The sequence below is a fragment of the Corvus hawaiiensis genome, chromosome 20 (assembly GCF_020740725.1).
Source record: "Corvus hawaiiensis isolate bCorHaw1 chromosome 20, bCorHaw1.pri.cur, whole genome shotgun sequence".
Classification (NCBI taxonomy): Eukaryota; Metazoa; Chordata; class Aves; order Passeriformes; family Corvidae; genus Corvus; species Corvus hawaiiensis.
Genome location: NC_063232.1, coordinates 4,933,705 through 4,956,359, shown reverse-complemented (window position 1 = coordinate 4,956,359; position 22,655 = coordinate 4,933,705). Strand labels below are relative to the sequence as shown.

Here is a 22,655-nt window from a genome sequence, read left to right as displayed (position 1 = left end):
GGGCCTGTACGTCCCCTCAGCGGGGCTGAGCCCATCTCAGCCAGCCCCCGTGCCCCAGGCAGGCAGGGGGATGCTGCGTCCCAGTGATGCCACTCCCCGAGCGCTGCCCCCACGGCCACGCTATGGCCCCTAATCCCCCAGCAAATAGCCACCCACCTCGTTGCCTCCTTCCTGCCTCTCTCCAGGAGCACAGGTCCACCCCAGGCCTCAGTGCTTGCCCAGCATCTGTGAAAACGCGAGGTCCAGCTCACTGTAAGTGGGTTCAATATGTTGCCAAGGCCACTCAGCAGCCGGGCAGCCACTTGTCTTAGGGTTTTGCCGGGGTAGGGGCTCCCATGAGGAGAGGGGTTTGTTCTGGAGGGATATTGGCTCGTGGGATGAGGGTGAAAGGTGGGGTGAGTGGGTGGCAGACTGGGGTGTTGCTCCCCACCAATTAATTCCCTGATCGAGATGCTCCTTCTAGCCCTGTGACCCCCTGTATGGGGGGGGAATAGAAGGGTGAGTCCTTCCCAAAACCCTTCAAGCCAAGGCTGTGGCACTTTTCCTTGGGATGGACAAGCACAGGGCATCCCTACATCTGACCTCAGTGACCTGCAAAGCTGCTGCTTATCCCACCTTAGCCCTGTGGGAAAATCACAGCGGATTAAGAGGTGCCCAAAACAGGCTCCCCAACCCCACGTGCCCGGGTTACAGGACATCCACGTGACAGCAGGAATGTGGGAACACAATCCAGGCCTTGAGAAAAAACATCTCTGGTGTGGGCAGAGGCTGGAGAGCAGAGGCAGCGTTTTTAGCAGATGCAGAGGTTGTGCTAAGGGATCAGCAGAGCAGCTCCTGGAAAACTGGGAGTACGTGGCTCAAACCAAAGAGAAAGCCCTGGGTGACAGTTCTGCTCCAGCTGGGAGCTGTGAGGGGCACACAGGCACCTCAACACTGCCTGAGGTGACAAACCCAAACCTGGAGCAGGTGTCCGCAGCACCTGGAAGCTTCCCTGCTTTCCACAAATAGAAACATAAGCAGCTTTGGCCATGCATTGTTTCCAGCCTCCAAACTGCCCACAGATCACTCATCTTTCCCTGCCCAGCAGGAATGTGTATCCCTCCTCAAAACACGTGCCACTCTCTCTGAGCAGTGCCTTGTTCCAGCCTGTCCCCAAGCTCTTCAAACCAAATGGGAGATTTTGCGTTAAAGCTTATTTGCCACACAAAGGAAATGTGACTGGTCCAGTGGATTTCTCCAGACTGGTGCACGTAACCCCAAGTGGGATGATCTTGTTATATACACAGTGCTGGGCTGCTGGGAAACAATCCAGTGTGTGAGAATCGGTGGGGAAAAGGAAATGTGGAGTAAAATACATGTAAAAACCTTCATCTTCCTCCACAGAAAGGAGAGGGGCGGGGAAAAAAGCCCAAAACAGTAAGAAAGGTAGAGTGTGCCAGTGTACAGTGTATTTTCACTCCATGGCAGGGAGACACAGGGTAAGGACTGTGCTAAGCAGTGACACACCCCCAGAGTGGGCTGGGATGCTGAGTCCTTTTGTCCCCTCTCAGTCCCTTCCCCTCAAGCCATTTCATTTGCAGCCATTTATTAAAAGCTCGTGTTAGTAAGAGCCTTTGCTGCCAGGTGAGAGCGTTACACTGGGCTCTGCAGCACGACTTGTCATTCCCAACAGATGCCTGAATCCTAAAAGCTGCCTGAAAACCCCACATCTGTGGGAAGTGACCATCACACAGCATCCTCCCTCCAGCCACTTGCGCTCTCCCACGCTCATTTATGGGCACTTAAAATTATCTGGGGACAAAACACCATGAAAAATGCTCCAGTCGTCAGGAGAGGTTGGGGCTGCCCCTGAGCTGGACCCCACAGCGGGCAGCAGCCACCCAGCCAGGTCTCAGCCTGAGACAGTCTCCTCAGAGAGGGCTCAGTGCAGAGTTTGGTTTTTACTGACCGTTGCCTTGGAGCCTGTCTTGCCTGGTGGTGTTCCCATGGGAGATGCCATGGAGGACACAGCGTCCTGTGGCTGATGGGATGCTGGGGGCTGCAGCACCAAAGGGGTTGGAAACACCCTGTGGTGTTGGGATGTCCGGAAGAACAGTGGGGAAACAGTGCTGCTCTGTCCCCTTCTCATCTCAGCGGTGCCTCAGGGAGCTGTGAGAGCTGTTGAGGCTTCTCTGAGCAGCTCCCAATTGTCCGACCACATCATCCAAAGGCGTTTGGGGAGCAGAGCCACAGTGCCTGGTCCACGAGCACCTCCTCTGCTGCGCAGGGCCCAGGATCTTGAGCCACAAGAAAAGCCTGGATGCTCTGTCAGTGCAGACCCTCCCTGCAAGGTACTGAAATAGCCACGTTCACCCTCCACTTGCTCCATGGGCTTGGCACTGCTCCCCCTCGCAGGCGAGGGGGCTATTCCTCCTTCTCCCGCTGCACATCCCGCCTGGATTTGAAGAAGTCGCTCCGCAGCAGGCGGTAGAAGAGGATGATGTTCATGGGTGTCATGATTGCCATGCCCACTGTGCCCACAGCGTAGGTGGCCGGGGGCACGTTCTGGCGATTGAGGAAGAGCCAGTGGGTCATCCAGGCCAGCGTGGCGATGCGGAACACCACGTAGGTGCCCAGGTTGATGACGCTGTTGAGGCGGTAGCAGGTGGTGTGCACCAGGTTGGCCATGAGCAGGATCTGCCGCAGGTGGAGGAAGATGGAGTTGATCTCCACCAGCAAAGCCACAAGGGCAAAGCCGACGTACTGGTGGAGCAGCACTGCAATACCAAAGCAGACAATCACCTGGGAAGGAGAGACAAGAGGGGCTGAGCCCAGGGGCTGGTTGCTCCCAGCTGTTGCAAGCTGGAACTCTCCATGCTTGGGCACAGAATGGAGCAGAGGTGGAAAAGACCATCTGCAGTGCCAAACCACTGGTCATCCCTGCAGCATTGCAGCCTCTGGCACCTCTTCACCATTGCATGAAACCTGAGTGGGTTTTTTTGTTCCAGCAGGAATAGAAGGAAAACAACTCTCTAAGCCCCAGGTTGAGACAAAGCAGCCTGACCTAACCCTGCTGTTTGTGGCCTGGGAAATGCAGCCCGTTGTGGCCCAGCAGGTTTTTCCACACACAGTGAATGGACAGGAAGGGAGACTGTAGCCCAGGGCTACAGCTGCTGCTGGCTCAGGGCCTCTCCCCAGAACAGACATCCTGCAGGGATTAGGTGGTTTTGGTGCATCAGAGAGCCCCATGGGATGCCCCCATCGTGGCCTGAAGCACCCTGGAGCTGCTGGGTGCTGCAGCAGAGGACAGGGCTGCTGGGGACAGGATTCCTGCCCTGCACCCTCCCTGCCAGGCAGGGGAACAGGCTCTGCCTGCCCATGCTTCAGCACACTCAGTCCTTTGGTTTATGCTATTAATGCTGTTCTCTGTATGGGCTCTGTAATGAGATTATCTGCTCCCTGCTCGTTAAGTCACTGTCTTGGCTTGAATTAGCTCTATTGTGGAGATGAACTTTCGGCTCACCAGCAGCAGCCAGCAGAGCCCCAGGGCTCACTGAGAGAGCAGGTCTGACCACTGCCTCCCCTGACTCATCCCAGGTGAGTGTCACCACTGTCCCTGTCCCCCTCCCCAGGCCTTGCACACCCCTGAGCCTCCCCTGAACCCCGCAGCATCTCTGCTGCTCAGCTCTAGGCTGTGCCACCCCCCTGTCCTGCAGCATTCACAGTCTCAGCATCACAGAATTGTTTTGGTTGGGTCGAACACTCTGGCACCTGGGCATCAGAGGTGATCAGAGAGAAACCCACAGTGGGCACAGCAAGACAAGCAGAAGGCACTGGAGCGGGAGTCCTGCACCACAGCTGCTCCAGCCACACCAGCCCCAAAGGAGAGGAAAGCACCCTAGGGAGCGGGAGGTGGATGGAGGGGGTGTGCAGCCCTTCCTCCAAGGTGCTTAAGAGGGCAAGAGCCACAGGAGGTGAGCTGCTCACCTGTGCCAGCGGGGACACCTGGGTCACTGCTGTCACTGACACTGCTGTGGATCAGCCCAGCTCTCTGCCCCCATACTTTATGTACACATGTTTTTTTCCTACCCCATTTTTGGGTGCCTTTCTGCAAATCCTCAAAGAGTACAGAGCCCTGCAGGATGAAAAGGAGCTCCCAGCCCTGCTGTCTGGGCTGCTCTCCCCAGGAAATAAAATCAGAGATATTTTGTGGCAGGAAGGAAACGCCCACACTAACAACAGCAGGAGCCCCACTCGTGTCCCCTATCCCCAGCCTCGCTGGTGGTACCTGTGCTGGTGCACTCACCACAGAGTGATGAAAGAGCAGCTCCCAGGACTGATGAAGCTTCTGATTGCATAACATGTCCACAAAGTCTTCAAGGAAATAACCTGGGGTCAGGGAGTCCATGAACAAAAAGGGGGTCAGGAAGGGCTGTGCCAGCGAATCCCCCCTGCCCCAGTGGGCTCTGCACCTGACTGGGCTGGGCAGCTCCCCCAGGGAAGTGATGGTCACATCCGTGTGGGTGGGAAGTCACACACAGAACAGGATCACACACAGCAAAAGAAGGAAATTGGTGTGTTTTGAGTGCCTCTCGCAATCACTCTGTACAACATACTCCCAGGAAGAAGCACCAACTAACTCCACCAACCCCATGTTGGCACGTTTGGGATGCCCCAAGGCCTGGCTCCCCCCGAGGACGGTGGAGGGCAGCCCGGTGCCCAGTACCTCCTGGCTGCGGGTGCCGTGGGACAGAAAGGAGCCACTGTCCTTTGCCAAGAATAGGGCGATTGTTTGAGGTGCCTGAGACATCGCGACATGGCTCGAGGGGCTGGTGTCAGGCACCGACGAGCGCGTGAAGACCCCCCGGGGGACAGAACAGGGCACAGCCCACTCGCCACACCTCACCTACAGACACGGCGACCAGGCTGTGCGCCCCGGGCGGGTGTGTGCCCACCAGGTCCTTGGACAGCTCGGGGTGGAGGTAGAACCTGTGGGGAGAGAGGCTGTGAGTGTCAGGCAGTGCCTCTGCTTCCCCATTTCCATCCCAGTGTCCCCAGTACCCACCTGGTGCTACCGACCCCCCCGGAGACCTCTTGTCGCCCTGCTCCACCCACAGCCACCCCTCTCCTCCTGTTTTCCCTGGAGACTCCCTATCCCCTGGTGTCCCTCTCTCAGTGCCCCCCAGTCTGCAAGTCCCCACGCTCCCCAAGGTCCCCAACACCCCCATTTCCTTTCGTGCCCCCTTGGCCGCAGGTTCCCGTCGGGGTCCCTGGACGCCCCATTCCCTCCCAGTGTCCCCCGGGAGCCCGGTGTCTCTCCGGGGCTCCGCGGTGCCGCTCACCCGGCCAGCGCCCCGCCGCCGCTGAGCACGCTGTGCGCCAGCGATGTCCAGATGTTGCGCCACTTCCAGCGGTTGCGCCGGGCCGAGGGCGGCGGCGGCACGAGCCGCTCCAGCCCCCGGTTCAGCAGGCGGAAAGCGGCGAAGGAACCGGCCACCACCAGCAGCCCCGGGCTGAAAGCCATGGGCATCCAGCGGCCCGCTGCCTTCCCCGGGCTCCCATGGGACCGGCCTCGCTGCCCGACGGGGTCCGCCTCGCCCAGCCCCGGAGCCCGCCCTGGGCAGCGGCACCGCCCCGGGCACCGCCCCGCCCTGCCCCGGCCGCGGTGCGCATCGCCCGGGCGGGGGCACAGCGAGCATCGCCCCCGAGGGGAAGGGCCGGGGGCCGCCCCGCTGCTGGGGCTGGCAGTTCCCGCATCCCCCCGCGCAGGGATGCGGACACGCAGCGGCAGCGCTTCCCGTCGGGGCGTGGGACACGGAGAGCGGGAGGACGGGAATTGAGCCCCCGGGGATGTATCCGCCTTCCCCGGCATCGCACGGCAGAAGCGGCGCCAGCCTGGAGCTGGCTGAGAGCGTGGCACGGAGCGGGGAACGCGTGTCCCGTCGCTCTGCGGGAGCTGGGGGCACTTCCCTCGGTCCCCGGAGGTTCCTCCCCCACTTTGGTGGCACCGGGTGGTCGAACGCTTCGCCCATGAGGTGCTGCGGCCGGTGCTCCTTCACCTCAAAGCATCCCCGGCAGGTGATGCCCGTCACCGTGATTGTTTCCTTGGGCAGAAGCTCTCCAAGCCACCGGTCACCCCGGGTCAGGACCCCCCCAGACCACACCACCGGGGCTGATCGGCACACCGAGCACGGAAAAACATCTGATTGCCTTGCCTAAAAATGCTCTGCTCTGTTATCCCCCATCCCCCTGTCCCATGTCTGATCCTAAGAGGAGCTCCCCTGATGTCTGGGATACCCCAGCTCTGCTGTCTGGAGGTTGTGGAAATTCACGATCCCGTAGCCACAATTTTAGTCCTACCCTACAACTATGCTGCTTTTCCAGCTTCCCGTAATTTGATCTCTCTCTTGTTGCTTTTTGATGTCTCCAGCAGAAGCTGCTGCACAGCCCTCGCTTCCCCTTCTGCCGCCGGGATGAGTCACCGTGTACACACCGATTAATGTCAAACTCTACCTCTCCTTTGAGGTATTAATTTTGGATGAAATCTTCTACTTCCTCTTCGCTGAAACAGAAGCGTGTGGAGCCTGAGCTCTTAGTTGCTGTCCTGGCTCTGGGGTGATGGACACAAAAATATCAAGTACACACGGATGGAAGGGACGCTGAGTGATTAAATCGAATTGGGAGATGGGTGAGGTTCTTTTCCAACCTAAACGATTCTGTGTTTCTATGATAGTCCCAATTGGTAGAAAAGCATCTGTTCATGCTGCACAAATCTGCTTAAAAGCCAGGCAAGACAATGTACTTTCATAACAGTTACGTGGCAGGGAGACACTGCCTGAAGTAGTAGGCAGCCCTGAGTACTCAGGAGATTTTAAATAATCTCGTATATTAGGACTCGAAGGATCACACAGGCTAATCTGTTACTGAGAAGACCAAATGCAAAGACATTTTTGTTCAGCGTAAGATGTGCTGAGGAAAGAGAGATGTGCCTTGGAGACGTGCTGGGCTGCTCAGGGCACTGAGGAGAAAAAGCGTTTAACAATTAATTGAGTATAAAACTGCATAGAGCCGGTTTCCAAATGAGAAGTCATCCGTGGTGTTTTAGCCTCAAAAAATCTTGACTGCCCCTTTCCCTGGTGACACCTCTGCCCTTCACCTGCCTGCAGGGAGAATCCCAGACCATGGAATGCCTGCAAGCCCAGCCCCATTTCCCAGGGGCTCCTCTATTTGTGGTGTGTTTATCCTAAAGATGAGCATTCAGCCAGGCTCGGGGACAGGAACAGTTAAAATATTTCTGGAGACTGGAGAGCTTTTACCTACCACTTCTGCATGGGAGGAATTTAAGCCGTGATTAATTTAGCCTCTGATTCAAGGACTTTGATCCCATTGCTAGAGCACTACCAACAGTTACATATAAACTACTTTTTGGTTCATTTTAGCCCAGATTTTACTTAACTTTACCAGGACTTCCCATTGAGCTGTAGTTTCTTACAACCCCGATTCCAGCCTTTTCTCCTTGTCTTCCTTCCTCTGCAGCAATGGCATTAACCGGGGGCGGTTTTGGAACTGGAGACTTCCAAGCCCAGTTACAAACAAGTCCCTTGACAGCAGATCAGGCCAAATATTCAACCACACGCCACAGGCTCGGGAGCCAGGCTTGTCCCAAAAGAACCCGAACGCAAGAGCAGCGACGGGAGCTCCCGGGCGCAGCTGCCACAAGAGGTCCCTGCACGCCCGCTGGAGAACGGGGAGCCCGATCCGATGGGATTCCTCACTCCCACCTATTTGGAGATACTGCCTTTTTCACCCAAATTTCCAGAAGTTTTCCGGCTGTCCCCAAACGACCTCGTTTTCTGCGGGGAGGCAGCTCAGCCTGGTGCCGGGTGGCTGCCGGTGCCTGCTCCCAGCAGGGCTGGGGACTCCTTGCAGATACCGGCAAGGACGTGCCCAGGTCCATCCCATAATACCACGGGCACCACAGCTAATCCCATAGCGGGGGCTTTCCAGCAGCACTCGGGGTGTAAATCGAGGGTACGGAATTTTATTCAATAGCTGGACAATCGTTTTTGTCTCCCTTTCCCAGGCTGGAGTTTCTCTGCAGCACAGCTGAGAGATGAATCCGTTTTCCACAAAAAAAAAGCTGACAGTTTAGTGGTAATCCACCATAGGAATTCTGCCAGTTGAACTCTGTCGCCCCTAGATGCTCCCCACTACTCCTGGATGGGGGTTTGGGTGTGCTTTTTGCAGTTCCACCATCCCTTCTTTAATGAGGAGCTCACTCTGCTCCCAAATGCCACAGAGGACTCACCGGAGCCAACAAATGTGGGAGCCAGGCACAAGTTATGCTCCTGTTTTTGGAAAGCCTCCCTCCCTTAATCTGCCTGTGTGCATCCAGGGAGTCATAAAACCCATCTGCTCACCTAATGCCAGACCTGGCTCACACCTGAAGTAATCTGAGGAGTCCAAGAGCTCAAAACAAATCAAGCAGCTTGGCTTCCAAACTTTAATTAGCTGTTGTCTCCATCCCTCTCTAAACTGTGTCACCACTCTGTCTGCTTAGGCCATAAGAAGTCAGATATGTAGGAATGCTTTATATATCCACATCTCCATTCAGGAAGTCTGGAACTCCACACTTATGAAAGGATCTACTGTGCAAAATGCAGGTTCTGCATGGCAAAGCATGCCCAGGCATTGCAGAGGCAGCTGTGGAGAGAGCTGAAATCAATTCAGACTTGAGCATCTACCCCTTCCAGCCAGGAACATTTTCCTGATGTGGAAGCCGGATATTCTCCAGGTAGAACTTGCTGTGGACATGGGAGAAAGGGATTTCAGTCTCTGTGAGTGTGGTGAGCAGCTCCAGGATTTAATGCAAGAAATGCCAAAATGTGCAGCACTTCACCGCTGACCTCAGGACTTGAACTCATCTGGCAGAGGAAATCATCTGCGCTTGCACCTCAGCCTGTCCATTCACCCTGGCCAGGCCTGCAAGCTCCCTGTCCTGAGGGAAGGCTTTCCCTCCCACCTCCCACTGTTTTCACCAGCCCTGCAGGTGTTCTGCTGCCCAGGCTGCTCATCCTTCCTGAGATCATTCCTGCAATACAATATCTCCTGGGAGCTTTACAGAATCAGGATGTTCTGGTGCCAGATGCCAGTTGCAGACTGGGCACAGCAGCTGCCTTCTGCAGCCTGGCATGTGGGGATGTTCCCAAACCACCCAGGCAGAGTCTGCTTTGCCCACATGATAAATGACCCCAGAGCAGGTTGATCTGGATACTCTTCTTTTGGCCTTCCTCCTTTTTCCCAAGACTGGAAGGATATTTTTCTTTTCCTCAGGACTTGGCACAAGGGACTTGTTGGAGAAACCTGTGTTGACAGCAGTGTCCCTAAGGATGCTGCAGGCTCGGCTGTTTCTCAAGGGCTTGGGCTGGAGCAGCTGTCATGAACCGGTGGCACGAAGGATGTGCTCTCTCCTCACTCCAGCTGCACAGGTATGCCATGGGATTAGCAAAATTCCATTGAGAACACACTGACTGGCAAATCCCCTCCGAGCACAGCAGCACGGGCAGTTCCTTACAGTTCTCTGCTTCCAGCAGCTGCCATGCCCCAAATATTTCAACTTTCTGAACGTTTATATGCTGTTATTAGTGAGGTTTCAGGTTCCTTCTTTCCTTTTGCAATGTTCACCGTGGAGAAGTGGTGCCAGGTGTCTGCCAGGCCTGTGTCCCATCTCTCACCATCACCAGACACGAATGCTTAGGAAGAAAATGTGAAACACCACATGTAATTATTCTTACCCTGTAAGCAAATCCATCCCACTAAATATTTCCTTTTCCTTGTCTTCTTCCCTTGTGGGATAAACATTTTTTTCTGTGTTTAATTCACCGATCTCAAGTTTAAGTAATTTTTGATGAATATGCATGTGCTTTATGATTACCTGACAATGCATTTATGACTACGTGGGGTCTTTTTGCATTTCAGACAGGTTAAGAATGAGTCCTCCAAGGTGGAAGCACATCCCAGCCCTTACACTCAGATCAGCATTGCACCCTCTGAGCCCACTCAGTTCCTCCTATTTTACAAATACAAGCACAGGAGCTTCCCCGCTGCATCTCCTGCTGCTGTTGGCTCTGCAGCTTGGAACTGGTTAGGTTCCCTCCTGAATTCTCTTGTTATTAATATCACAAACCAAGCTGTTCTGAGAGCAGTGCCCCATTAATCACTTCAGCTCCGCTGCAGGTTTCACCTCGCTTCCTCTTCCTGCCACTGAGCTGCTTTCCTATGATTTGACTCTGTGGGTGCTGCTTGTTAAAATCAGCGGGTCTGGTAGGGCAGAGAAGGGCCCTGAGCTGGGTGAGCTGGGAAAAAGGTGGGAAAAAAGATGCATCCACACAGCCATGGCATGAAAAAATGTGCTACACCAGCTGATGGTGGTGGGAACTTGAAGGGAGGAAAGTTACACCCCTTAAATCCTTGCCTCTAAACCTGAGTTTTCTGGAGGGCCAGCAACACCAAGGAGACACAGCAGAAGTGAAGGTACCTAAAATAAAATCCAAGGTCAGCTCAGCAGCTCGTGTGACTCAGCACCAATGTGGGTGGCAGATCAGCTCACAGATATCTGATGCCCACCTGGGCTCTGTTTGTGGTTGAGGGCACCACTTCCTTTTCCTCTCTTCCTTCCTGTGTTTAATCCTGACTTGTGCTACAAGCAAAGTAATGAACCAGTGAATGAACTCTAAAACCCTCTGAGTAACCACCTCTGGTTTACCTAAAAAGGGCCAAAAGATGTTTACAGAGCATCTTCCTGAAAATCTGCCTCCAATCCCATCCCAGTCCCTCGAGGGCATATTGTGTGTTCCTGACACACACCAACATCCCTGCAGCCAACCCAACCTTCTCTCTGAAGGGCATCCAATGCCCTTTCCCGCTTTCTATCCTTTGTCAATCACCTTTTCTATATCCTTTCTATCATCCTTGCCTCTGTCAGGCATTTTGTTTTGCCCTTTTCCTTTGCACTTTACAAAAGCCTTTCCTGGGTGCTCGGCTGCATCCAGCAGCATCCATTGGCATCCAGCAGCCAGATCTGCTGCTCAGCCCTGCAGTGCAAATGTCCCTGCACAGGATCAAGCTCCACCTGCCTCATCCCAAAGCTGCACGCCTCTGTACCTGCCCCTTTGCCTGTTCGCTGCAGATTTCCATCTGTGAGCAAAGGTTTTTCCAGCGATTTCTGCTGAGTCAGAGAACGCTCCGCGAGGGCTGCTGCTCCTCCACGTGGGAACGTGCTTCTGGGGAATAATTACAGAGAATTTAAATACGGACATTTGGCAGCCAAATTGCTTCACATTCAGGCTCCTGGCCAGGAGGGCAGAGCCCAGAAGCTGCTCATTGGTGCTGTGAGAAAATTCCTCATTCCTGTGCCCATCGTGGGTGTGCAGAGCCCGTGGGCCGGGATTATCCGGACACGGCAGTGTCCCGGTATCCTGCTCTGGAGGAAGGGGTGCTCACGGTTTACAGGGTTCCATGAATTGAACTGCTTCCCAAATAATCCTGCCTGCACTTATCCAGCATCCTGCACGTGCCTTCTTCTCCGGGTCATACCCACTAAAGGATTTTTATCCCCCCTGCTGCTGGATTTGGGAAGGTGCTGCTGGCAGGGAGCTGATCCCTGCGGATCTCCTGTTCTGCAAGGGAGATGATGGAAACAGGCTGTTAGTAACTTTTTCCCCCCTTAATTTTTGAGGCATATTTTAAGTTGTGAAACATATTGACTGTGAAATAGAGATAAGAACAAGAGGAGACACAAACAGTGTAGGTGTTACTCCCGGTTTTTTGCAACTCCCACTTCGTTGTAAAAATAGCACAGCAAGCAGCACCCTCCTGCTCCATGCCATCCTTCACGGGCCAAGGGATGATGGGATCGTGTGCCTGGACATCAGTGACTGAACCAGGAGCAGAGCTGGGATTTAAGGCACGTGCAGAGCTGCTGAACACTTCATGCTCCTTAAAATCAACAGAGAAAAATCCTACCCAAAGATCAAATTAAAGAATTTTAAACGTTGTTGAAATATGTAAAAAGTAGCAATAACATTCCAAAGTGCTGCAAAAACGCGTTGTGTTGAGCTGGAATGCTTTCCATCAGGAAAAGGGGCAGTGGGAAGGGACCGTGGGATATCACTGCATCCCCTCGAGTTTCTGGTCGCAGTGCCCACGACACACCCCATCTTTACACCACACCTGTGCCATAATTCCTATGTGCCCTCAATTCTTTTGCAACTCTAAACCCCAGCAAAATACCCTTAATTAGGCCCAGGCCAGTTGCAGAAATCAGATAAAACTCCCTGACAGGCAGCTGCTTCCAGGAGCCACGTCTCCTGATGGATGGGGATGTTGTGCAACTCGGGGAGAGCATCACCAGCCGTGGGCTGGCAGTGGGCAGAACATCTGTGGTGAGACACCAGGGTGTCACCTCACAGGAGAAAGTCGCAGACAGAAGCAGTGGTGGCTCTCTGACCTGGGGGATGGGTGCCTGATCCCCCCTGGCAGGACCAGGTGAGTACCCACTGATGCTTCTTTTAAAGAACCTGGGATCGGGGCAGCGGTGCAGTGGGGATTTGCAGGAGCAAGTCACCACCCTGCACTGAAACCTGCCTTGAATGACCTTCCTCTGCTCCATTTCTTGCTTTTTTCTCTCCAAAATAGAGAGGGAGATTCCTAATCAGCCTCTCAATGACTGCTAAGGCAGGGACAGCATTAAGGACCAAGAGGTTTGACTGTTTTCTAGCCTAGGAGGCATTTTGGGCAGGAATTAGTGCTTTCACAGCAATTACCATGAGTAACATCTCTGCACAAACGTTGGAGAGGCTTTGGAGAGGCTGAAGCATCTCTTTAGACCCAATTTGAGGGAGACATGGGATATGGCAGCAGCACCTCCCCATAAATAATTGTATTTGTTTACAAGAGCCATTAATCACATCTGCTCTGCAGTTGAGTTTAATGGGACTCGGGGCTGAAAACAAGAAGTTGGTTAATTCAGAGGAGAAAAGGGCAGAGGAACGGATGTTGGGTTCAGACACAAAATTCAAATGGGTGTTTTCCACCAGTTGAAAGTCATTTTGCTGCTGCATCAGAAATTTGGGACCCCTTGAGTGCCTGACATCGACCAGCTCCCAGCAGCCACCGGCATGGACAGCGATGACACCGTCACCGCCGAGGTCTGCAGGGAGGACGACGTTGGGGATGGACAGTGAGTACCTGGGGGCAGTGGTGGGGATTTAGATGGTTCTGTGCCCACCTCTGCACCTCTGCCCCAGGCTCCTGGAGGTGATGGTGGCTGGCTACCCAGTGCTGCTGGTGAGGAACAGGAAGGAATTCCGTGCTCTGGGCAGCAAATGTCCCCACTACGGTGCCCCGCTGAGCAAAGGTAACCCCAGCTCAGGGCAGGGGGAAAAGAACACATTGGGGAGGTTGGTTCTCACTGCCCAGCTGGGGCTGGGGGTTCTCTTGCAGGGGTTTTGAGAGGGGAGAGGCTGCGCTGCCCCTGGCACGGGGCCTGCTTTAACATCAGGACTGGAGACATCGAGGAATACCCTGCTCTGGACTGTATCTCCTGCTTTAAGGTGACTTCTTGTCCTCTCATCTGGGTGCCTCTCACATTCATTCTCTCTCACAAGCTCCATGTCCCTGACACCAACTGAAAGCCCCCTGCTCTGACCACAGCTCTGTCCCACAGAGCTTCAACACAAGGGATGATCCTTGGGGTGGTTTCTTGGGATTGTGTAATTCCCTGCCCTAAAGCTCCTTTCAATGAAAGGTGATGCTGTAGATCCTGGTATCCCTCAGAGTCAGCACAAATGCTTTTGGAATGAAAAAGAAGATTTACAGCTCTTCCTGAGTGCTCTTGGGATGAGAAGAAAAGCTCATGAGCTCCTCAGCATCATGTGACATCCAAGATCAGAGTCAGAGACAGATGGCACACTGGACCAGGATCTCCCAGGAGAGCTCCTACCCCAACCTCATGGATGCAGCACTTAAAAAACCTCTCCTTTCCCTCCTTCAGGTAACAGTGGAAGATGGAAAGGTGTTTATTACAGCAAAAAAGAAGGTACTGGCCTTACCTGCTGTCACTGAGCACAGGCAGCACCTCAGGCTGTGTGTGACTTCGGCATTTTGCACTTTGTTGCAGGACCTTGAAAGCAGCCTGAGGGTGAAGGATGCAAGCAGGAGGTGCCTCCTCAACAAGAACACGATGCTGCTGCTGGGGGGAGGTCAGTGAAGGGATCTTCCCTCTCCACACACACTGGGAGCTGCCACTCTCCTCTCCAGGGAGGACTGACCTGCTCCTCCTCCTCCTCCACAGAGATGTGTCAGAGGGCTGAGATGAGCATCTCTTGTAGGTGTGGCTGCCCTGGTGTGTGCAGAGACTCTTCGCCAGGAGGGATTCACTGGCAGGATCATCATGGCCACCAAAGAGAAGCATGTTCCCTATGACAAGTCCAAACTGAGCAAGGTTCGTGTGTGATGAGGGCAGGACTGTGCCCGGGCACCACGTGTGACATGGGCCACACTCGGGGCCAGGAGCACTGGAGTGAGCAAAGCAGGAGTGCTGAGGCATCCAAGAGGAACAGGGGTGTTATTTCCAGGGAAACATCTTCTTCCTCCTGGAAAGTCTTTGATCAGAGTCAACATAAGCTGATGGCTTTATCTCCTTTTATTGAGTTCTTCCCACTAAAGTTTGATGGTTTTTCTGAGGGTGGGGACAAGGTGTTGGGGCGGTGTGGGGAGCTGTGATTCACTAATGCAAAATTCACCTCTTTTGCAAACTGACTCCCCAGTGAACACTCCAGGACAATTGCTGCCTGTAAGAAGTGCTTCATTTCATGCTTTTGTTGTGTTTCCAGGAAATGAACTTGAAAGCCGAGGATGTTTACCTGAGGAAACCTGAATTCCTCCAGGCCCAGGGCATAGAGTTCTGGACAGAGAAAGAGGTACCAGTGCAGCTGAGCTCAGTCCTCAGTGGGTGATCCTGTTCCTGCCATGGGGAGGGTGTAACACTGATCTGTGTATCCACGGATGGACCTGTGGGAAGTGGGAGAGAGGACCTCAGCATCCCTCATCTCACCTGAGTGTCCAAAAACAGGGCACACAGGCACAGGCAGGACAGAGAGTGGATCACAGGTACCTGTCTGCTCTGTGCCCCCTCTCTCCTGCAGGCAGTGTCAGTGGATTTCCAGAAGCAGAAGGTTCACTTCATGGATGGGTCCTCTCAGAAGTACCACCAGCTGCTCATTGCAACAGGCAGCCAGTGAGTGCAAAAGGTGTTTGCCACACACAGGATTTTAGGCAGGACAACACTGGGAGGTGGAGGTGGAGGTAGGAGATGAGATAAAAGGGCAGAGTGGAATGATGCAGCTGTGGGTTTGTGCTCCTTTCTTACTCTTTCTGTTTAATTTATATCATGAAATGCATCTGGATTCTCTCTCTTTCAGCTCTGGTTTCCTCAAAGTCCCAGGTGCAGACCTGCAGAACGTGTGCACGCTCCAAACCCCAGAAGAGTCCAGCAAGATCTTGGAGCTGGCAACTGGAAAGAATCTGGTGATTGTAGGAGCTTCATTCATAGGTACCAGCCTGGAGTGGGTGTCAAACCATCAGTGAGAGCCCTCAAACCCCCTTCTGTTTCGTGTGCACATGAACCAGAGGCCCTCAGAGAAGGGATGTTCCTTCCCTACCCGGCTGGGATCCTCCCTGGAGCCCTGTAGCTGCTGGGGGTGCTCGTTACACAGCACACACTCATTCTTTCCTCTGATAGCCAGAAACTTTGAGAGCTATAAACAATTGCTGCACATGGACAGAGGGAAATGTGTCTTATGAAAAGGTCACTGTCCTCCAGAGGAGCTGGATTCCCCAGAAACACTGGGAAAGCAAGGGGCTAAGGCCCAGAAGCTATTCTGTACATAACCAGGAGCTATTTTGTACATAACCAGAAGCTATTCTTTGCATTTCCTGATATCCAGGTCTGTGTGCACAAGAACAAAGCATGGGGGGAGCTAAATACCTCAGCCCAGAAATGCACAGCAAAGCAGTTCGGCACTGGCAGCACATCAGATTTGTTCTCCTGGAAGAGGAGAAGGTTTCCAAGGGTGCAGGTTCATGCTTGCAGCAGGCTTACCTTGGGCATGCCTCTGCCTTGCAGGAATGGAGGTGGCTGCCTTCCTCTCAGACAAGGCTGGAAACATCTCAGTGGTGGAAAGAGAGGAGTTCCCTTTCCAGCACACCCTGGGTCCTCAGGTTGGAGGTGTCGCCATGAAGGTTAGGAAAATCTGGGGCTGATTTCTAGGATGGAGAACACATGGTATCCAAGCAGCCCAGGGACCCACATCAGCCCAGGAAACCTCGCCCCTGTGCTGAGTCATAACTCTGCGTGCCCAGCCTCTGTCCTCACCCACAGCTCACCCACGAGCTCTGCACACATGGCTGGTCCCAATCTTCCCCTCCCCACCCATCACATTCTTCATCCCAAACCCACCTCATACACCAGTCCTGACCAGGACTGCAGAGAAAAGCCAGGCTCCCAGGCTGCCTGCACCAGCCAGGGACACAAATGGAACCTCCCTGCAGCCTGGAGCAGCAGCAGAGCTGCCTGCCTGGGTTTTGGCTGGGTACAGCTGTTTTTATAGCCTGGAATTTCCTAATGAATACTCAAACCAGTCCTTTTCAGATGCTGCAAAATAAAGGGGTGAAGTTCTGCATGAAAACAGAACTCTGTGAGCTGAAAGGAAGGGATGGAAAGGTCAGTCATGCCTTTGTGATCCCTGAACTGCTAATTTTAGGGGAAAAAAGCCCAAGTTGAGGTATAACCCAGTGCCTACATCAGGCTTTCCTTTCCCTTGTCTAGACCCTCCCTTCCTTTTCACTGAACACAGCTCTGGGCTCAAAGGGCACCAGTAAGTGTTCCTATCCCAGGGACAACAGTGTGATTTTCTTTTACATCCCCAGAAACACACATTAGTTGGACAAGGTGATCCGAACCTGGGGAATCAAAAAGACAGCAAAGGGCAAAGCAGCAGGGAGGCTGTGGGAATTAGGACAGAGGTTTTAACCCTTCGTTCATGATCCTTCCTTCTTTCCTAGGTTGCAGAGGCTGCTCTTGCCAACGGAGAGAATCTCCCTGCAGATGTGGTAGTGGTGGGAATAGGTAAGAGACCCCAGCTGGGAGAGGGAGACAGCTTTGGGAATGGGGAGAACATCCAGCATGCCCAGGGCATCTCAGTTCATTTCCAGGGCACCATTCCCTGAAGTCTCTTTCCCACTCTGTTATCATCCAGCCCTTCCTCTTGGCCCCAAGCACCTGGAAAAGTCAGCAGCCCATGAGCACACACTTGGCAGGAGGAAAGGAGCTGGTTATGCTCTTGCTGTGCCTTTGGCTCTTGCTGAGCTCCACAGGTCCCTGCTTTGTTCCCAGAGCGTGCTGTGTCCTGGGCCCTGGTTTTATTGCCCCTTTACTGGCTCAGCACCAGCTCAAGCACAGCTCACTGCTCCAAGTGCTCTGTTCCAAGCAGGAACTGGCACTGTGGGGCCAAATTTCCTCCCCATCCCTGCAGAGCTTTCATCCCTGCTCCTCTCCCCACAGGGTCGACCCCCAACTCCACATTTCTAAAGGGCACCTCCATTGCCAGAGATGACAAAGGTGCCATCCTGGTGGATCTGGTGAGTGCCAGCTGAGTATCCCAGGTCACACAGCATCCCTTCTCTCTCATCACTGCACTAATTGCCCTGTGTCCCACCAGCACATGCAAACCAACATCCCGAATGTCTTCGCTGCTGGGGACGTGGTCACCTTCCCAGTAGCGCTGCTCGACGGGGACAGGTCCAGCATCCACCACCAACAAGTGGCCGAGGCCCACGGTGAGGGCACAGCCACATCATTTCCCAGCTCTCTTGGAGATGGGAACGGGACAGAAGAGACAGCAGGAGACACAGGGAACAATTTTTAAGGACCTGCAAGAAAAATATTTCCTCTGTTGGCTCATCCCAGGTCACTGTGCTGCTTTAAACATGCTGAAGAGAGGGAAGGAGTTGCGCACTGTTCCTTACTTCTGGACCACGTTGCTTGGGAAAAGCATCCGCTACGCAGGTAGGAGGGGGCAGAGAGAGGGGAACAGAACTTCTTCCCTGCCCATCTGCTCACCCACCCAGCTGGGTCTGGGGCTTGTAAACACAGTGTGGTTGCAGAGTTCACCTGAAGCAGCTCAAGCTCTGGACTGGCTGCCATGGTGAGTTTGAGCCCTGGGCCTGGAGGTCACCCAGAGCTCTTGTTTTTTGCTGATGTCCACTGGCTTAGAGGTCACAGAGGAAGAACTTCCCTCTCCAAACCCAGGAGAGGCTCAAAGGCAGTTCTGCTTGTCCAGGGCCTTCATGTCTGCTCCCCAGCCCTGTCCCAGCCCCTGTCCCCTCTGTCCCCACCCACACTGGCTTCGAGGTGGGATGGGTGGCAACTGCTGTGCCAGGGCTCCCTGAGCAGGTTCTCTCTCATAGGCTGTGGGAAGGGATACACGGACACTGTTGTGAAGGGCAGCCTGGAGCAACAGAAATTCCTGATCTTTTACATCAGGTGAGTGAATCCATGGCCAGTCCATGCCCCGGGAACAGGGCCCAGTCCTCTCTCTTACAGCCTGCAGAGATCCCACGGAGGCTCCACATCCCATGGCTGTGCACTAAAGGCAGCTGCTGGGTGCTGAACCAGAGAAAACCAAAGCAGGGCAAGGAAGGAGAAGAGAATGAACCCAAATGATGACACCAGCTGGGCAGAGAGCCTGGGACACATCTCCTCTCCGTCTGCCCCATTGCTCCCAGGCTCAGTGCCCAGCTCCCAGCATTGCCAGGCAATCTGCCATGAGTCCCTGTGCATCCTGCAGCACCAGCCACCCTGCCCTGAGCCCTCTGAAATACAGCTGCTCCCTGGCCACTGTGCCATGGGGATGCTGCTATGCTGAGCTTTGTACTCTGAGAAGATCCACATTCTTCCTCTTTCCCTTCCAGGGATGGCCATGTGACTGCAGCTGCCAGCCTGAACTGCGACCCCATGGTGTCTCTGATTGCAGAAGTTTTGTACTTGGGGAAACAAATCTCCAAAGAAGAAGCAGAGTAGGTGACATCCTGACTGAGCTGGTGGGTGGCTCTGTGCTGTTCCCCATGTCAGCAGAGCCCACTGAGAGACATGAAACCAAGAGGAGTCACTGCAAATCCCCAAACTACCTCTCATTTGCAGGGCCTGTGACATTGGCAACATCCCCTCGCTGGCACAAAGCTAAGCTTGGTGCATGCCCCTCGTGAGGGGCTCACAACCAAGTGTTAACAGCTCCACATCCTCCCACCCTGGAGAAATAAAACCATCAGCAAAGCTGAACCCAGCACCTGCATTTTGTGTTTGCAGACAGCCTTTGGCTGTCCACTCGTGCCAGGCAAAGCACAGCAGAGCTGGTGTTGTTCTGGGCTGGATGAGAGGAGGATGCCCATGACCTGAGGCTCAGCTGAGGCTCTGAGCTGGCAGCAGCCACCACACATCCACAGATGCACCAGCCAGAGATCCACCAGCTCCTCCTGTTCCTTCCCGGTTGGCAGGGAGCTCTCATTTAGCACACCGGTCACACTGACCTTCTCCTTTGCAAAAACACATTTTCCCACCAAGGGGAGCTGTGACCGAGACAAGCTGCTCTCCCAGCAGGGAACGAGGTGGGCTGCGTGCAGGAACTTGCACAGAATACCCTGCCCCTAAGGACAGAGGGATGCCACCCGACCTCTGAACCAGCAGCACCTGCTGGCAGTGTCACTGCTGTCTTGAATATTGCATTAGCTGCCGCAGCAAGCAGCCAGCCTCTGGCAGAGAAATCCCAGATCCAGCCTTTCCTGTGTCTGCACTGGATGCTTGGAGGAGGTGGCCAGATGCTAAAGAGTTACTAGATTCTTGCAAGGCAACAGCGAGCAAGGCTGTGCTTTCTACAGGAAACTTTGCACTTACTCACCAGTCACATGGGGCTTTGCAGGAGGAAGGGTAAGTCCCAGGAACCAGGCAAGTTCCCACAGGGACACTCACAGCCAGCCCAAACCCCCTCTGGTTTCACATGAAGTGCAGGATAGCCAGAGCCTGAGCCCTCTGCTCAGCAGGTGAGATACTGGTTTTGTGTTAAACACCCAAACTTGTCCTCTGGCCCCTTCTCACACATGAAATTGACCTGAATTATGACGTTTTGGATTTCCTGATCCCACGGGTTTGGTGCTTTTGCTCAGGGCAACTCTCCGCTCTGAAAGAGCCACATCTGACCCAGGAAAGAGCTGGGTTTCAGCAGCACAGGTTGTTCCTTCGTGACAAATCTACACGTTCCCTGTGAGGCACATGGAGCACACAGCTCCCATACAGATCAATCTGTGCTGCATGGGAGGGGGAGCACGGCCTGGGAGCTGCTCCTCCCTGCCCTCAGGCACCCTGCCCGTGACTTTCTGCCCCTCGATGATGCCCTCTGGGATGTGTTGGGCACTGAGCAGGTACCAGCTGTTTTGTTTGGACTTGCAGCAGGGCAGCTGTGGTGGAAGAGACGGGCTCTGCCTCAAGCTGGAGGAACTCATCCAAGGGCATTCAGCAGTCCCACTCCCTCTGAGTGACAACCACCCCAACGAAACTCAGCTTCTTGTAGCCATCAGCAAGCCCACACTAAGCACAGCAGCTTTATGTAAGAAGGAAAGACCCCAGGACAACAGACTTATTCTACTTCTCCCGCTTAATGGACACCAGGCCACTTTCTGTGCTTTGCTGGGTGCCAAAGTTTGAGAGCAGCCCTGCCTTGGGCAGCTGGAGCCTGGGCAGGCAGATTGAGATTGTGCAGACATTTCAGCACAGGGCTGTTCCTCCCTGCCCGCCCTCGGCGCTGGGATGAGCTGCGCTCTTCCTGGCAGGCCCTGAGCAGCAATGCTTGGACACTCCCCTGATTCCCATTCACCAAGACAGCCTGGGAGTTGGTGGTCCCAGCCCTCCTGTGGGAAAGCCTGGGGTGCAGAGGCTCCCTAGAGCCCTTGCTGGGCCCGTGGAACTCCCCTCTCACTCAGTGCAAGGCAGGGACTTCTCCAGCCCTGGAGAGCAGCTTCCAAGTTCCTTCCAGGGCAGTCTTCTGCTTCTATTCACCAACAAGCCAGAGCCTGGACCATGGAGGAGCCCATTAAAGTTCACCTCGGGGTCTTAGGGGGTTCCAAAATACCTGAAATCCGGGCACCACAGCCAGGGCTGCCTGGCCTCCCAGGGACAGAAGTTCCGGGAACAGCTGTCCGGAGCCGTGCGTGACTCGGCCCTGAGTCACCCTGTCCCAGTAGCCCGGCCCCACTGCACCCAGCCCGACCCGCAGCAGGGCAGCGTGGGTGTGGAGCCAGCCCTCTCCCCAGGCTCCATCCCACTGCCTGGCATGTTGCAGGATTAATCCAGCTCCTGAGCTCAGCAGCAGGTCAGACCTGTGGGCTATGCCCAGCCTTGGCTCACCTCTTTGGCTCGGGACGAACCCAAGGCATCTGAAGGATCAACCCTTCACCTGCAGATCCCAGACTGGCATCAGTTGGGGGCACAGCTCTGGTGCTGTGCCCCCACCCAGGGTGTGCAGCCCCCACCATCTTCCCACCTGGTCCAGGCAACCCACAGGCAACAAACTTCCTAGAACTGAATAGTTGAGCAAAACAACGTTTAATGCCTCTTTTGGTCTCCTCTAGTCACTTCCCAGCTCAGTGCCACCCCACTGAGAGGGGGACAGAGTTTGACAGCCCTGCTGGCACAGCTGCCTGGCAATCCTCCAGCCAAGGCTCTGTCTGGAGGCTGCGAGGAGACTTTCTTCATCCTGGTCAGACTCATCCTCAGCTCTCCAATCCTCAGGACGCTGCAGAATGGCTCATCCGGGTCGCTCAGGGCATGGCTCTGGCTGGCATCCAAGGTCCAAGTGATGAGAAGAGAGTGGCTACATTCAACAGTTCTTCAACTGGCAGCTTTAGCTACTGGAGAAGGACATAAAGCTTGCCACTGAAGAACTGGTGCTGGTTAGCCAGGAGCAGGGTGGCACGGCAGCATCTGGGAAGGGAACGCACATTTCAGAGCCAGGATCGAACTGTGCCGAGCTGAGCTGTCACCCACAGCAGCCACAGCTGCTCCTTTCCCCCACCCCGACAACAATCCTGATCTATCGCTCTGTCCTCTCCCCAGGGCTGAAATCCCCCCAAAGCAGGGAATCCAGAGGCAGCTCCGACCTCAACTGTCCCCATCCCTCCCCGCTCCCAAAGCAGGTGGTGCGTGAGCTCCAGCACCTGCAGCCAGCCCTAAACCACGAGCGAGAGGCAAGGAAATCCAAGGCCATTTCTGCTGGAAAATAAGAGATAAGGCAATCTGCTCCAGCAGGGCCCAGTGGCCGCGGCAGGGAGGCCGCTGCAGGTAGGGGTTATGGCATTCCCAGGGCTCACCTCGGGCATCCATCAGCACTGGCAGGGTCCCACCTGGACAGGAGCCAGCTGCTTCCTGACAGGGAAGACACTTTGTCAGGCGGCTGCTGCCAAGCCACCGGTGGGGGAATTTCGGGCAGCTCAGCCCTTTTCTGAGTCGTTTTGTTGGAGGGCCAGGACGCCAACCCCAGGGCTGGTGTGGGACTCCACTGCTTCCC

The 22,655-nt window shown here is 54.6% G+C and overlaps 2 protein-coding genes and 1 long non-coding RNA gene across 9 annotated transcripts; 1 reads left to right on the top strand and 2 right to left on the bottom strand.

Annotated features, from left to right (window-relative positions):
* Positions 1 to 1,426: 1,426 nt before the first annotated feature.
* Positions 1,427 to 5,866, bottom strand: TLCD2 (TLC domain containing 2). Its single transcript, XM_048324711.1, has 4 exons — positions 5,322 to 5,866; positions 4,886 to 4,968; positions 4,286 to 4,368; positions 1,427 to 2,781 (listed from the first exon to the last, which is right to left on the bottom strand). The coding sequence occupies exons 1-4, from the start codon at positions 5,849 to 5,851 to the stop codon at positions 2,404 to 2,406; spliced, it is 1,074 nt and encodes a 357-aa protein (XP_048180668.1). The 5' UTR covers positions 5,852 to 5,866; the 3' UTR covers positions 1,427 to 2,403.
* Positions 5,867 to 9,378: 3,512 nt separating this feature from the next.
* On the top strand, positions 9,379 to 19,378 carry LOC125336308 (apoptosis-inducing factor 3-like). Of its 7 annotated transcripts, none has more exons than XM_048324708.1 (19): positions 9,379 to 9,467; positions 13,077 to 13,219; positions 13,287 to 13,396; positions 13,483 to 13,592; positions 14,033 to 14,077; positions 14,159 to 14,240; positions 14,370 to 14,482; positions 14,874 to 14,960; positions 15,186 to 15,277; positions 15,462 to 15,592; positions 16,166 to 16,281; positions 16,691 to 16,762; positions 17,104 to 17,167; positions 17,603 to 17,679; positions 17,760 to 17,877; positions 18,008 to 18,106; positions 18,508 to 18,583; positions 19,012 to 19,116; positions 19,241 to 19,378. In XM_048324708.1, the coding sequence occupies exons 2-19, from the start codon at positions 13,158 to 13,160 to the stop codon at positions 19,281 to 19,283; spliced, it is 1,602 nt and encodes a 533-aa protein (XP_048180665.1). In that variant the 5' UTR covers positions 9,379 to 9,467; positions 13,077 to 13,157; the 3' UTR covers positions 19,284 to 19,378. The 7 variants fall into 7 exon arrangements, with proteins under 7 accessions (XP_048180665.1, XP_048180663.1, XP_048180664.1 ...); XM_048324706.1 differs by having other exon boundaries at positions 18,008 to 18,245; XM_048324707.1 differs by lacking the exon at positions 19,241 to 19,378 and adding an exon at positions 18,194 to 18,245 and having other exon boundaries at positions 18,508 to 19,104.
* On the bottom strand, positions 9,417 to 15,243 carry LOC125336310. The gene is made up of 4 exons (XR_007207725.1): positions 15,155 to 15,243; positions 14,091 to 15,051; positions 11,143 to 11,261; positions 9,417 to 9,731 (listed from the first exon to the last, which is right to left on the bottom strand). It is a non-coding gene; the product is annotated as an uncharacterized LOC125336310 (long non-coding RNA).
* Positions 19,379 to 22,655: the final 3,277 nt, after the last annotated feature.